The 16,339-nt window shown below is 43.1% G+C and overlaps 3 protein-coding genes across 4 annotated transcripts; 2 read left to right on the top strand and 1 right to left on the bottom strand.

Annotated features, from left to right (window-relative positions):
• Positions 1-688: 688 nt before the first annotated feature.
• LOC124219038 (uncharacterized) lies at positions 689-3,655 on the bottom strand. The gene is made up of 6 exons (XM_046626142.1): positions 3,642-3,655; positions 3,208-3,284; positions 2,054-2,254; positions 1,459-1,667; positions 1,150-1,284; positions 689-856 (listed from the first exon to the last, which is right to left on the bottom strand). Exons 1-6 carry the CDS (start codon positions 3,653-3,655, stop codon positions 689-691), a joined length of 804 nt encoding a protein of 267 aa, XP_046482098.1.
• A 49-nt stretch (positions 3,656-3,704) lies between these two features.
• Positions 3,705-7,583, top strand: LOC124219776 (uncharacterized). Its single transcript, XM_046627859.2, has 5 exons — positions 3,705-3,711; positions 3,752-3,850; positions 5,070-6,133; positions 6,229-6,726; positions 6,794-7,583. The coding sequence occupies exons 1-5, from the start codon at positions 3,705-3,707 to the stop codon at positions 6,971-6,973; spliced, it is 1,848 nt and encodes a 615-aa protein (XP_046483815.1). The 3' UTR covers positions 6,974-7,583.
• Positions 7,584-9,730: 2,147 nt separating this feature from the next.
• LOC124219794 (uncharacterized) lies at positions 9,731-15,440 on the top strand. 2 transcript variants are annotated; one of them, XR_006883464.2, is made up of 2 exons: positions 9,731-10,694; positions 15,120-15,440. XR_006883464.2 is itself a non-coding variant. In XM_046627918.2 (2 exons), the coding sequence occupies exons 1-2, from the start codon at positions 10,162-10,164 to the stop codon at positions 15,220-15,222; spliced, it is 612 nt and encodes a 203-aa protein (XP_046483874.1). In that variant the 5' UTR covers positions 9,753-10,161; the 3' UTR covers positions 15,223-15,440. The 2 variants fall into 2 exon arrangements, 1 of the variants encoding a protein (XP_046483874.1); XM_046627918.2 differs by having other exon boundaries at positions 9,753-10,670.
• The last annotated feature ends 899 nt before the right edge of the window (positions 15,441-16,339 follow it).

Genomic DNA, 16,339 nt, shown 5'->3' on the forward strand with positions numbered 1-16,339 from the left:
TACATACCTCTATTACAAGGTATGACTCGTCAGCAAACGTCCTAATCATATCGGAGAGTGTCCGTAAATTATTCAAACAATCAGCTATAATATTCATTACAGGGAACACATAGTATCTAAGAAATGTCTTTTATACGAATTGACATTCTGGAGAGTTGTGAGGAAGCTAAACAATTGAACTCGTTCCCATCAGATAGCAATGAAAACGGAAAACCTTGATATTTGGAACGAATAAATTTCGTTTACCGTCTTACGAGGAATCTGGTCTGCAGGGTACATGGAAACCGGCAATAACGAGACAAATCGTATAACGTGTGCCGCAGATAGTGAACGTGGCAGGTGTTGCAGGGTGTTTCATCTAAAAAAGCACTGGTCCGATCATTGCGAAACTATGGCAAGATGCGAAAAAAAAATTCCCACAAAATATGTCGGATTTGAAAGCAGAAAGAATACGAGGATGTCGGATTTTTTGCAAGTGGAGCCACCAAGGTCTGGTGAAGGTACCCTTGATTTTTTTTTCTTTCCCCCTTCGAAGCCTGGCGGATATTGCGTAGGAAGCATTTTTTCGTACCTGCTTAGTTTTCGTGTAATCAGCCTAGGGCGATTAAAACTAAACAACCTGTATACGCGTAGCATACACGATGTCGTAACCATTGGCAGTAGACCGATTAGCCAGAGTAAGCCTCAGTCAGGGGAGCTCAATCGCCAACCGAACTTGTACTCGTGGCTGTACCATAAATGCGATATACTCACAAACATTGCGCTCGCCGGCGAGTCCTGTGACGGGATAGCAAAGCGATAGATCCCGATTTCCCGATAACCGATCGACTTCACCGCGCATGCGACTTCCCTCCACCTGCCGGTAGCACATTCTTTATATACCTCGCGTTTTCGCCCTACCATGCAGGATGCACCGATACGAAACAGTCGACGTATTATATGCCCTGGACATCTAATTGGCTACAATTGATTATAACGGACAGGTTTACAGACGTACCCGTGCACTTGGGTATTACCTACATTCATACACATATAGGTATGTATCAGGATAATCGCAAAAGTCCGATGGATGTCCATCCATTGAAAATTCTCACGTCCAATGTTCCGTACGGCGGCAAGTCATTTGTCGTTATATAACTATAATCCTACCTCAGTCGGGTCTACGGACGAATCTCTCGCTGGGTGTAAGGTTTCGTTGTAATTGAGCCGAAGACGAGCCGGGGCCTCGTTTATTAATTCACTAAATCGGGCCGCCACTTGACGCCACTTGACAAGATCGGCTGGCTGAAATTTACCAAAAACAAGGATATTTAAACGGGACGGCGACGCGAGTGTAAACATAAACGTGCAGGGTGCAACACATCACGCAGCATTGCGCGTGGGTCGATTTTTAAACACCAGGATGATTTACGAGTATGTCGTGCGTATGCGTGGATTGAGTAAGATTGGGGGAATTACGGTGAGCGCGAAGAAAACCGGCAACAAAGCGACTGGAAGCGGCGATCCTCGCAATTCCGAACATTCCGAGGGCGGTGCGGCCAAAGTCAAATGTCGCAGCAATCCGAGCAGATCGCACAAAAGTTCTCCGTGACGTCCGTTGACGTCCTGTCGAATTAATCCCAATGCATCCCGAGCAACTGTCCGTGGCGATACACCGGGATTTTCGGCTACAATCGGTAACGAGCGTGAAAATTATAGGCGGCATACGTATCGTGTATTCGTGAAAAGTGTTTCGACGTCTCATATATCGCGCGTAAGGTCGAGCTTGATTGCAGGTTCGAACGCGCAACGTCGAACGCTCGATCTGCAATATCCGCTGGCTGCAGTCAAAATAAATGGGATACGAGTGCGGTTGTCGAGAATCAACAAGTCCAACACTATGAATACAAGCACAATGGCCGAGATGAACAAAGTATAAGATGAGAGGGATTAACGGGACGATCGCGGGGCCGCCCGTCGGTGGTCCTCGCGGATGGTGCGTTAATTTTTCTCATCGAAAAGTTCTTTCACATTCAACGAAACAAAGTTTCCTTAAAAAGTATCAGATTTTCACCAAGGATCAATTGCTGCACGTTACGTGGCATAACGGGCACTTTCAAACGACTCAGAAATAGTTGCAGAGCCGCGGCACACTCGAGTGCTGCTCCGTTTATATCTCCTAGCTGCGGTTTTTCCCCTCTGGTCATCGCCGACAGGATCCGACGTCTTACGTCACGGCGGCCGACTCTCCGAAAAAGTCCTTCCTCCCGTGAATCTGTTGGAAATCGAACAGGTACGTTAGAACGTGAGTAATTGCTATCGCAACAACTGCGCACAGTTTGTAGTTCGGTGAATGTAACGTATAAGTCGATTACCGCCAGCGATATTGCATTACACCTACTGGAGGATGACCCGTGAATCCCGCCGCCTCATCGCCAGCGGATCACAGGCAACCGCAGCCGAAGCTTATTGTTACAGGTCCGCACTGTCATTACCGAAAAGATATCCCTATCCGACGACGAGGGAGAGTCCGCGTCAACCGCAATGTCCGATATTTTCGAAAATGGCAGTGCAGAGCTGGACTGTAATTCGATCGATTACCGCGCGATCTGCTGGCGTTCGGGATGACGAGTTTTACGGAATTCCGGCGATACTGTTCGAATACATCCGCGACAGGATTCGCGTTGCGTGACAAGGTGATCGTAGAAAACCCGTGAGCGACGACACTTTCTCACGAATGTCCGTGATGATCTATATACTCTGCGGATCATTACCATAAGCATAAATTTAACCGAATCACACAGTTGAACGTTAAATCTTTCCAACAGAGTTCACTTATCCATGCTTTTGTACATATTCTTTATCCTGTATGACCCTGCAGCCTTGGCAATGCATAATTTTCATTCGTGTACAATGGCGCGGCCGCGGGCAACCGAATAGCCGTGTTTTGCGTCATCTTATCGGCGAACGATACGTGCAATTCGATTAAAAATATACAACCATTATAGCCTGTCGGATAATTCCAGTAAACTTGAGATATCGTAATTCGTTCGCTCGTTACTCATAGATTCCCGATATCGTCACCTCGACACGTGTATAGATGATGCGGATCGTGCGACGTATGTATCTATGCATGTATCTATGAGTGTACGTAGGTGTGCCCGCAGGCGCGATATCTACGGATGTATGGTTTTGGTATTGAATACTTATATACATCCGAGGACGTACGTTGTTTCAGGAAATTTATACTCTCTTTTACAGCTATCAGAGACTTCTTCGATATGATCTCGTCGCCCGCGGAATACCTGTATGTTTCACAAATTAAAAGTCTGGAATTAGTTGTATTTTTATTATAAAATGTTAATGTAAAATAGTAGTTTGTACATGTTTTACTGAAAAAAAAGACCAAAATTTAATGAAAATATACAAGTTTTTATGAGAAACTATGCGTATTTACAATCTTGCACGAAAACAATTTTTTTCACAGACTTGTACGAAATGTTCCAATTTCTCTAAAAATGCGTTGAAAATCGTAGAAATGATTTTCACCAGGATTGGTTTCTCGACGGCACGTATGTGTGCCGTCCGGCAGAATTAAAAATCTGGCGTGTCAGCAGATGCCGCTTCCGCAGACGAGGAGTATAAATCCAAGGTCTGCTGACGTCTTTACTGACATCCCGTAACCGCTACCCGAACCCGTATGAGAAGAGATATCTAATTCGCGTATGAACCGCGACCCAATTCGAGCGATAAATCAATTAAAGATCTCCAGTGAATTTGAATTCTCATCGTTTCCGGCGGTGCATTTTCTTCTTTCCTCTAAACAAAAATCTCAGATATTGGTACTACGGTTGTGCCAGGGCGGATGGAGGTGTGTTGTATTCTTTCGTATTGGGCGAAACGTCTACTACCAATTAAGTCTCAATACTATAAGTAATTATATGTATATCGTAGCACGACTCGATTAACACGGGCATAGACATATAAACACGATTTTCATATTTTTGTGAAAACATAACAGCATTATATTTCACGCGTGAAAGGAATATTAATTGCAAGCAACACCGTAATTGTAATTCGTGCCGTTACGAAACAAATCCGTCAAGCTGAAATTATCCTGCCTGTAACGGAGGATACGCAAACGATACACAGCACCGAAGGTCCACGGTACGATATGGTACACAGAGCATTGGTACGATCGGAGCTAAGACTAACATGTGTAATTTGTAACAGCGCGTTTGTAATAAAACTTCGGTCGACGCGAAAAATGTCGAAGGCTCTGCCAAGTTTTGGGTACAGAAATTACTCGGTGCACATGAATTTGGAACTGATGTCGTTATCGGTACACGAGTTACTTGGTTTGAAAAACGTTATTTGACGCATCAGTTTTTGCGCACCAAGTGAAAATATTATAAAGTGACGTACGAATTATTCCGCAAGTAACATCAGTTGAAAGATCAATTTTCGCCTACCAAGTTACTTCGGTATCGCATATCCGAAATCGTAGTGGACCGAGGTACTCTTTTACCAAAATCTCGCAGTGTGTTGGACAGTTTTTGTGGATCGTCTTCAGGCTTGCCGTGGTCGGTCACTATTATACTACGATATTTCTGTTCCCGTGATTTTATACAAAACTAACGATTATCAGTCTGGAGAAAAAGAAGTCCCTACATCATTTTTTCATAAAATCCACGTCGGATCGTCGATCAATTTCGAGATATGCTGCAAATTTCCCTTTATGATTTCATAACGTCACTATACGGTGAAGTATTCGATTCGAATAAACATGTGTCAAATCGCCGATTTAAGAAATGACAAAGGAATTTACAGCACAGAAATATTTCGCGCGCTCGGCATTGCAACAGTTTCGGTCAGCCGCAAAGTAACGCGCATGGGTCAGCGTCAGCAGTTGTATCCACGCATACGAGTATATCTCACCGCTGTTCCTGTGTCATATAAGCCCGTAGGTACCGAGTCGAATGCTGCATAGCTAGTTTCAACCTTGCTGGTTTTCGGTTCTCAGTCGCAGTGCTTACAATTGTTCAGAGCAGCGATGGAGCTTAAAAGTGTCACGATTCTTTTGTGCGTAGGGGTCGCCGTAGCTCGTGCATTGCCAGCCTTGAAAAATTACGAAACGGTGAACGTTGACCAAGCTGCTGCAGACGTGACGAAAAGTGACGTTCCATCTCTCAAGTCCGAATCCGATAATCTGCAATACCGGAGTGAAAGTGAGGAGAACTTGGCCCGAAAAAAAAAATCCTCCACAACAACGACTTTTTGCGTGGAGATCAAACAAGGAATCGATCAGCCACCGATAATCGTCTGCGATCCGCCCGGGGAAACCGATGAGAAACCACCGATACCGAGCCCATTGCCAATTGTCCCGTCAATAGTGGAAAACTATCCCGAACCAATTCCTGATGTCGTACCAGGCTACCTACCTGCACCGACGAAACCGAATCAGCAGTGCTCTCTGGACGGACCATCGTCTGTAGTACACCCCCAGGAAATCGAAATACTCCAGCCTCAAACTCTTCCGGAATTCCCTCAGTTCTTCCAATTTCTTCCATCATTCCCTGTACATCCCGAAATACCTTCGCCAACTCCTTTCCAACCGCCCCAAACCCTATTCGGCCTTGATCCCACCTGCCCACTGGCGTCCATTATTTCCAGCCTGTTAGAGGCTATCTCTTTTTCCCATTTATACGATTCAAAGCCATACTCAAGATTCACAGAACTATACCCAACGGGCGAGTCAAAGTTTTGGGAATGGAACGGATACGATCGACCCGCCAAAGAGACACAATTCTTCCCGAAGTCTTCCTCTGCGGAGCTTCCGTCAAACGTTTTCTCGGAGAATCCGTTCGAACTGATATATCCAAAGCGGGGAATCGCCACGTCGCTTCAGTACGGCAAACCGCGAATTCCATCGGTGGCTTCGATAGATAAGAATCAAATTTCCGAAAGTTCGTACAACGTGCCGTTTTTGATTCAGTGCAATCCGACGATTATACCACTGACACCGGCGGTCTATGCAGCGGCTGTTGATGGCGCGCGCGAACGAATGTTCAAGACTGCAATCGGAACGCCCGTAATAAGATCGGAGGAACCGGCGTATCGAGTACCGGTATCGGGAACACCAGACATTCATTCGGTAAGCAAAAGTTGGATTTTCCGCCGCTTTGCTGTTCAATAATTCCTCATCAAGCATTTGTAACGCATGCGTAATTTGTTCACCATCAATTTCAGACTCAACGCGCCGCACCGTACCAGAACCATTTAGAACTGTCACCGGAATTGAATATCTATCGACAGCAGCCAAGAAAGATGGAGGCTACGGTTCAACACGGCACAATAGCGGAACAGCACGTCCGACAACCAACCAAAGAAAAAACGTTTTCCTCCGCAAGCCGAGAGGGAACCGCCGATGAAATTTCGGGCTTTCGCCAAAATGGTCAGGAACAACTATCGCGGCATCAAGAGACTGTGCCAAATTCGGTCGCGATCGAGATCGCGGACACAGTCCACCAAGGCGCCAACAACCGGAAAACGGGCCTTTCGCAATCAGTTGAAAATAACAAATTTAGTTTGCCCCTTAATCCCAAGCACCAAGACAGTTCTAGTTCTGACGGATATGGTAGAGCAGCGATGCGCGACGAACAGGACAAAACTGGTTCTGGAATATCGAGCGTAAATCAGAAGCCGGTGAACGGTTTTGACAGCGAAAAACTACCGGTTTTTGCTCAGGTAAGAAACGACTTGGTTAACCGGGTATCCAATACCGGGGAGCAACAGACTAACTGATTTTATTCAGTATCGGCAGAATCAGCAACAACGAGAACAAGGCCAACGAGAACCAACGCGAAACGTGCCACGCGTTGCCGCCCAAGAGTACGACTATTCGCAGCAACCACCAACCGGTGAAACTTTCCGCAGCGAACGTGTGATGAACCGTATGAAGTCCTCACTGGCGTATGGTAATACGATCCAGTAATTCGCACCATCAGACTGACGTTTGGCAGCCGAGCAACAGACGGCACTGAAAGCTTGAAGCTTAAGGCTTGAACCATCTGAACCCCCTCTCGATAGACAATTGACGCTTTGTGTTAGAGGCATACTTATACTACGCCTACTTACATTCACATTTTATCGATTTCAGGTCACGGATACAGATGATAAATTTGAGTTTTCACGTATCTGTAGTTTATCTCTACCGTTTGTGCCCAAGGCAACAGACCATCGGAGAAAATAATCCTCAACTTTTTTTCTAATGGAAATTTAGCGTTATCTATAAATTGGGGGTGAAAATTGACACCAAAGTTGAGGGTTTTTTTCCCGAGGGGAGTTACGCAATATAACTCATCATGATATTGTTATCTCTGAATTTTACTGTGTATAAGTATACTACTGACCATTTTGTACGACTCTATGATACTGGATGAATAATAAACGTTTTGTACTTTTTGTATCCAACTTGTCATGTCAGTAGGGCTGTAACCCCGAAAGGGTCGATTTTGCGATCAGAAGATTTCAATATTCGCAGGATGTTATTTTCTTATTTCTTCTATTTGTTTTTCAATAATTTATTTGAAAAAATCAATACAACAAAAATTAAAGAGACGCAATATAATACATGAAACATGGGAATTTTATAATGCCCAATCTGTAGTTGCTACAAGTTATTTGTATTATCAAATTCCATGAGTTTTAGTCTGGTATATTGGAGTAGCTAAAGCTTTTACGCGTATCCAAGGATTTTAAGTGAATTTTTGAGTGGCTGATGTTCTGTAACATTACCCCTTATATACTACCATAAAAGTCAGTCAATAATATTAGCATCATCGACTAGCACGAAAGCTTATGAATTAAACAATTGATTTAACCAAATTCAAATGAATGCAAGCTATCTAGGTGGAAATGAGAGAAAAATAGTGATATCTCGTAGACTACAAACCTCGCTCCGAGTCCAAAATTAATTTTTCACAATTAGATCAAGTGATTGCTATAATGAGTCGAACAAAATAGAAGGCAAAAAAAGTTGTGCCAAGCGATGTGTGTGTGAGGCGATTTTTTCTCGTGTGCTAACTGCGTCAGGTTCATCCCCACTACGTGTTTTTTCCACGCACTTCTAATTCTATATTCAATGTACTCGTAGTTTTTATCGTGCTTAAGACAGTCACAGAAATTGAACTTCACGATGACTATATTCAACAACATGTGTATATTCATTGTGTCTGCCATTTGATTACATCGGTATGAGGATGAAACGTGTACAAAAATGACGTGATTACGTTTTGGAATATACGTTTAGAATGTGAATATAAACAATCTCGATTACGTATTCAATTACGGTTTTTGCAGAATACCTTTTTGAATGTCGCAACCCCATCTTACTGCGGTGAAAACTCGGCGGGTGCGGCAACTTTTTACTCGACGATAGCTGATATCATCAAATCAGAGAAATTCAAGGGCACGTTTAATTAACAGACGTCGGTTTAATCAATACTCGCGAAATTTGATCCGAGTTGTGATAGTAAATTTTGTACCGAAAACCCTTGCCGTCGAGGTTAATTAAATTATTATGACATCGTCCTCAAATGTTGCATTTACCAAAGCAAGGTTGTTTGATGAAGATTTTCATTCTGACTGGTATGAAAAATGCGCAACAACGGTTCTCATCCCAGAGTTACATCTATCGATGTTCGTATTATTTTGATTTTCAATTATCCGCAAATGCCAAATAATTTTCTCCAATTTGTTTCAGGGTGGACAGGCGCTTGGAAGTAGAAAAAAAAAAAACACAATCGTACAGGATAGTATTCTAGCAATTTCGACGCGATGGGTAGCTAGTCAAGATGTCTCTAGAAATGGATTAAAAAAATATGTCACCGATACCTCCGATGGTTTAACCGGTTAACCGGCCAGGACGGCCGACCTGGTTAATCGGCTACCGGGTGCTTTTGCGATAAAAAATCTAAATATCCACTCAAAATACGACTTTCGTTTCAGACACTCCCAGAAGCGAATTATTTGCATTTATTGAAGACGAACTAATATTTACTTGTACTAATAATAATTAATTCGAGGATAAATTTTTTTTTAGAAATTCTATACTTCACGGCCTTACCGAATACAAATAAATCCATAATTAATAGTAACAAATTTCTATTCCTACCGAAATAATGAACTCAACCGAATACTACCAATCGCCGCATTAAACAGGTCGGTCAATTAATTCTATTAATTTGTCGAAATTCCGGAGTGAACGAAATCAGGTTGCACACACGATGATAAGCAAAATTCACACAGAGAGATAACCATGTTTGTACATACTATCACAATGATTTCCGAGGTTCGACTGAAATCATCTTTTGTTGCCGTATCTCGATTACGACGGTTATTCAAATATCGTCCTATTGTTAAACAATCGGGGCACAGCTTTGAACTCACCCGCGATACGAAGGGCATGCTTCACGGATGTCATAATTTTTACTCTAAACGCTGCACTCTGTTACGAAACATGATTCATGGAACTGTGATGAGAAAAACCTTGAGGTAGCCTCATTTCCGTCGCTTACACGTGGCAAATTCTGACCGTGAATAAGGTGAAGGCTGTTCGTTGCTGATTGTCATCCGCTTCAAGTATATCCCGATTTCTGTTAGGTGTCGTGCAATTACCAAATTACGGAATCTGTTTTCATCGTCGGTATAAAGGCTGCATGAACATGGACAAGTTGTATCATTGTCCGGGAATATTTGTTAGGTGTGTGCTTACAGCGTGTTCGTTGTACTCATCGAGTAGGCGTGCGGTAGATATATAATGCGTTTCTGAAAACTGGTCGAAGAGATATGACTGATTAGTGCACCGATAAAGCTTGGATAACGGTAATATACGCACACACGTATAAGTATATATATAGGTTCGGCGTGCGCTGATTCAGCCGCGTTTCAGTCACATTCCAACCAATAAATCGTGAGTAAAAGTTTCGCGAAGCTACAAATGTGGATAAATAACGCCTTGTATAGTATTGCGGTAAAACGTTAACACGTTCGGTGTGAAAATTTGGGAATGAAATCGGTGAGGAACCCGAGGGTTTAGGTAATAGGAGTGATACGTGACGTAAAAGTAAGGCGCGATTAGCATTTGACGACAGAATTATCATTGCCGGTGAACTTTGCGCAATGGGCGGCGAGGTATCGACGTCGTCGACGCCCCGGGTAGGGGACTGTCTACCGAACCCTGTACGCGACGGCAGGGATTCTAAGAGCAGCGAAATCAACGCCACGTATCCCATTGAAGTCGCGGGGGTGGAGAGGTCCTCAGTGGTCACCGACAACCGAAGAACGGACATTGGTTCTGAAATTGGTACGAGACATTTGGCCGGCGTCATGGCAGATGCAGGGAAAATGGAAAGTCTGGCTGCAACGACGCCGCACGAGCATAACGAAGCAACGCCAACCCTGCGAGACGGTGCGGCCATCGGTAATAAGACGAAAGTCGACGACGACGTTAACCAAGGAGAAGAGATCCTACTCGACGAAACCGATACCGGTAATCCCGATCATGCCGAGACAGAAACGGCGGGAGCTCCGAAGAGCCGCGGAAAAAGAAACATCATTACCGCCCCGATACGTCAACCCTCATCCGGAGAATATCGACTGGACGCCAACGGGAAACCAAGGCTGGTCCTGTAAGTTGGACAATTGCTTGCAAGGTTCGTTCGTGGTGATATTCCTCTTTTCCTGCTTCTTCTTCCCTTGCGGCATAATACCGTTAGGGTCAGAACCAATGTACCGCCGGTGACATACTCGATCACCGAGATCACAAAGCCATAGAACACATCGCGTGATGGTGTACGGCGTATAGGCTATGGCGTAATACTATGTACGTATATGCCCATTGAACATGATACACTTAGGATAATTGTAACTTTCCGCGCGCAACGTTAATGGAATACTCCCGGAAGGTTTTCGTAACGTCCTCGTGATGTATAGGTAATGTAACATTTGGGTATAAGTTCGGAAGGTGCAGCGGGACTGCAGCGAGACAAACTGAACTCGAGGCTCGCGTATGGTTATGCGTAACGGCCGTCGTTTGTCGTATGGATATAGGCGGTGAAGGAAAGTCAATACAATGTATGTAATATTGATATAGTTATACGTGTGCAATAAGGAAGTATGCTGGAGATGACCGCAATATGACAATATTGCATATATACTTTGTTCGTAAAGGTATTCTCGTTGAATAGCGCTCGCGGGCATATTAAACACTGACAAGATTATTATTACTATTAGTTATTATCGACTTTAGCAGATGGTCGGCTCTAAAATAATGCGACCATCGGTCGACGTGACTTATTTCAGCGACCTTACCATTGGAAAGAATTTTGATGCCGTATTAAAGCTTTTTTTTTTTTAACAGCCATTTCAAAAAATATCTTCTTCAATTTCAATCTGAAAGTTCTGAAATAATTTAACAGATACCGACGCACTCTAAGGAAATTTTTCACCCAATAATTTCATTGGAATATACTTTTTATTTAGGCACGAAAATTGATAGACTCTATTTTTATAAAGCGTGTTCTTTCAAACATTTCGAGGCTTGGCCGTTAAAGGGTTCATGCGAACACACTAGACAAATAGGACCGCTCGTCCGTGGTGCGTACCGTAGTTTCCGTAACACGTGTATGGATTTTGCGTTTTTTCTTTGCCTCAGATCCGGGACTAAAGTAGCTGTTTTACAACCGTCGAGCAACGCGAATAGACAGCGGGCAAAAAACTTACCAGACCACGGACGAGCGGTGCTCTTTGCCCTTGTGTGTGTGCATTACGGAATCTTCGTCTCCTTCATATAATCCATCCTCTCAGCCAAACTTTCAAAAACTCTCCTTGCAGCTGCGTGGTAACGAGCGCCAGACAGACTCCAAGTCAATTGCGGTGGCGATTGAACGATCTGCCAGTTAAATGCAAAAGGTAATAAAAAAATACGCTCTTGTCAGACCGACTGTAACGTTACGGGTCCGTTGTGATGAATCTGGCGTTACCCGAGAGCCAATATTAAACTCTGTTCGGAAACACAGCAAATTTTGAATCGCAAATTGTTTGAATCGAAGCTTGCGCTCGTCGTGATAACACATTCACATTATACGCACGAATTAACGTATCATGTCTCATTGTCAGCTCTGGCAGATTTATAAAGTATACGTGTAATATATTAATATAATGTATAAGCATTCGCTGCGATGCTCAAGACTCGACCTTTATTTACGTAACGTTTGCCGATGAGTGCCAATCAGTTTACATTATCGCACCTTTATTGAACAAGCAAAGCTGAGTTCAGCTCTCTGCAATACCAGGAACCACCCACTTGCCTTAAACGATGAGTGCGTCGTCTTATTGCCGTACGTTGCGTAACCCAACCGGGACATCTGTTTCACGGGGAATTTCTATAAAACGTACAAGAGATGCGTTGATTTTACTAGTCACGTTCCCGTAGCGTACATCAACGGTCGATGTAACAGAATGTCGATTCACGGAGTTCGATGCGTCACGGTAATCATCGGCTTGATAATTTTCGGCAGTATCAACGGAACGGCAGGGAGTCAAGACAAAACGGAAAATCAGGGTAACGAGGCACAAGTTCAAACTATAAATTACGACCCTGCGCGGCAGGCGTTAGGAGATCCGGAAACTGAGGCATCAACCGCGGTGTCGTCCGATAATGAGAGTAAAAAATATTCACTCAGGACTATGCACATCATTGCCGCACCTCTGAAACGGTGCGGTGCTGGCCGAAGAAGAGACGCCACCGGTGCATGCAGACCCGTGCTCCTTGCATAGCCCACGATAAACCTCTGGTGAGTGACTTCTCCAATTGGTTGTCGATCTTGACAGCCAAAATCTAATAGAACTGCATGTGTTACGCGAGACGTGCACACGTGTATACGCGTAGGTAGCGAACATGACCGCGGTATGTCTTATAGTTTGTCCTCGCTTTGCTTCGTCATTTTAATCATGCTGTTTCAAAATTTCAAGTTTCAAGTTTCAAACGATTGAATTGTTACACCGATTAATCCTGCAGCTTGCATGGGCTCGTTGTCGGCATTCGTTGTAATGAGCTTGCATATTCAACTATTTGCCATTCGTTATATTTCATGCAACGTGTATAGGTATATGATTAAGCATCGCAGACGTAATAGCGACCACCGTCGATTAAATTTTAATTGAGCTGTTGAGGCATCGAGAAAAGTGATTTCTATGCAACTATTGCCATCTCGAGAATTTCATATGCTGTAGAATTTGATGGCAGGCTTATTATATTACGAAGGGACTTACACCATCCAACAATGATCCAACTCTTGTTCTTCAGGGAATTGTAATGCTGCAGAATTGGTATCTGTTTATCCATCGACGATAAAAGTAATTAATCAGGCAGGTCAATCCGGAACGAATGTGGAAACACCGTAGCACGAATGCGAAAATTTAAAAAATTACACGATTCGTGTGCTCGGAAGCTGATTTAAGAAAGGGTTCCAGTGAGTTTTCTAAATTGTATAATTTTCAGTGAATTTTGACCCCACTGTTGCATTTCGCTTCAGGGGACTTCTTAAGGTTTTTCACTTTTCACAATTCCCACCGTCCAAGCATTCTGATCGGCTTGCAAAGTTTCGTTAACCAATCACAATGCCTTGGACGGTGGGAAATGTGAAACGTGAAAAACCATAATAATCCCCCAGATGATTTCAAATGGACTTCAGTAATATGCCTTATGAGAGACAGGTATTAATCCTCCACCTTCTAAACGAACTAGAGAAGTCGCGCAATACCGGGCGGAATGATCAGATTTCTGATAAATATTTATCACATGTGCTGCATAGAATTATATTTACAAGCAGACCTAGACTTTACGAATTATAACATTGCACAGAGTGGAATTGCGGTATCCTATCTACGGATGTTTCTCGAGATAAGACCTCCCATACGGAATATGTATGCCAGTAAGATCTTGTTTGCGGCAGCGAGTATAATTAATTCCAAGAATAAGTCAAGCGAAGCTTTTCTACAGTGCGGAGTGCTAGAAAACGACCTGAAGAGTTCACTCGAGTTAGTGCTGAGATGTCTCTAAGGAAGCCTACGAGTATGTTCGGGGGAAAAAGTTTGCGGCCGTGCCCTGCAATTCGAGTCTGTTGCCTCTTGGTCCTCTTACAACTGTTTACCTGTGGCAATCGCGTGATACTGGGAAGACACGTGGATCGCCGTTTTTCCCGTGGAGATTCCGTCGGTTCCTATTACACAAGCAATCGCGTTCCGGTCTTCATCGACACCAACGAATTATCCGGCGTGAACGGTGACGAAAGCTCGAAACGGTCGACTTTCAATGCTAATTACGATCCTCGGCGGTACCCGCTCCTGCAGGGGCCCACACAGGCCCAGCCGGAGGATTTCGTCTTCGCCCCGGACGTATTCCTTGAAAAAATTCACGAGGAACCGGGACACAGCAGGGATCAAGACGCCGAGGAGATATATGTGTACGCGGGGGACGAAGGAAAGGCGAAATCAAGAGATCCACTTGTGATCAACAGAAATATCATCACTGCCCCTTTCAAAACATGCGGAAAAGGCGAAAGACAAGATAGCAAAGGAAAGTGCAAACTTGTAATTATGAAGTAGAACCTGAACGATTGGCAGACGATCGTACATCTAATAAAACGTGCAGTATCCGTTGATCATTTGTACGTATTACAACTTACAATAAATTGCATACCTACTTTCGTGATGCGTATACATTTAACCATTATACACTCGTTATCAGAGGTACATACATACATTATACCTTCACACCCTACATACCTGTATCGAATAATTGCGGAAGATTCGACGCTTATATAAGCTACATAAGTATGTGAAATATACATGATATGGTTTACAGACGTTTTCAGAAAGACGAATAATTAATAGAAGAAAGAAACGGGATGATTGGTTGAAAGATTTTTATAAAACAAGGGGTGAAAAACGAAAAATCAAATTCGTGTAACATTTTGTAGATTAAATATGATACGTCGAAGCTGGTAAAACGCCTTTCAACGAAGTACATGTATAAACATTTTAATTATTGCAGCATCTTTCTTCATGTGTTCCAGCGAAGAATCCAACCAGGCAAAGAATCCAACCAATTTCAAACTTCCGACGTCTCTGACTGATTCCAACGTCACCTGTGCGTTGGAGGGATTTTTCACCATCTGAAATTTACGTAGTTACCCGCTGATTTCGGAATGACGACAAAATTTTTATCTGAAACAGATACGCGTGTATTATATTACACTACGTTGTCGGACGTAACGATGAAATCAGCTACTTTTCTACAGTGAACATTGTGCACCCTTATCCATATGAGTTGAACTGTAATAATAGTTTTTCACGTGAATAAATCGGCGTTTTCCTGCCATTTACCTTCAAATATATATTTTGATCTGTTTGAACACTCGTCCACGAAAAATAATCTATTGCATAGATTTTAGGTATGTATACATATACATGCATATAGATACATACGTCAGGATTGTAGCAAGCTTTCCTTTTTTTCAGGGCTAGACCAAACTTCACTGATTTAAGATCATTACAAAAGCGTTCGTGCATAGAGTGCAATAAAATTGTAAAAATCGCGTAGAAAATGAACGCATATGGATATTACTATCATCGATTTTGTGAGCTGCCGCACATTGAGGCGTAAGCAAAAATTTTTCAAAGCTGATTGGCAAAGTAAAAGAGAATTAGTATTGCATTTCATCCTGATCTTATCCTGATGCATATATGGTAGAATTTTTTGTGACTTATTTATTCCTACACAAGGAAGCAGAGGGAACTCAGCCGGATGGTTGTTGTTGTTTGTGTAATGATAAATAACAGTTAGAGGACCTTTACATCGCCAACTCATCCAACTTATAATGAGGTACATACATAAAAAAATCAAAATAGACCGAGAAGCTTGAATTCAGTAAATTATGATTGATCAGATTGGGTATAATATATTGTAGGGTATTTAGGGAAACACACGATTATGATTTCTTCCAAACCCTTTATTAGTTCATACAATCCTCGAGCCGGACACCAGCACGGCTCGGCGACGATTGATTCGTCTCTTGACCACACACACACCCTCTCATATCCTCGCTAGCTCACTCTACCCGTTACGGATACTACATATATTTTTAAGGTAAATGCAAAGCTCTTGAGGATGCCTCGCTCTGAATCGGAATAATCGGTACAAGTTTAACCACGGATGAGTGAGTACGACGTTATAATGGCAGGACAGATATTCAACGAGTTACACTTAGTTGGAATTTTCGAAAATGTTGATGTT

Source organism: Neodiprion pinetum, chromosome 5 (assembly GCF_021155775.2).
Source record: "Neodiprion pinetum isolate iyNeoPine1 chromosome 5, iyNeoPine1.2, whole genome shotgun sequence".
NCBI classification, from domain to species: domain Eukaryota; kingdom Metazoa; phylum Arthropoda; class Insecta; order Hymenoptera; family Diprionidae; genus Neodiprion; species Neodiprion pinetum.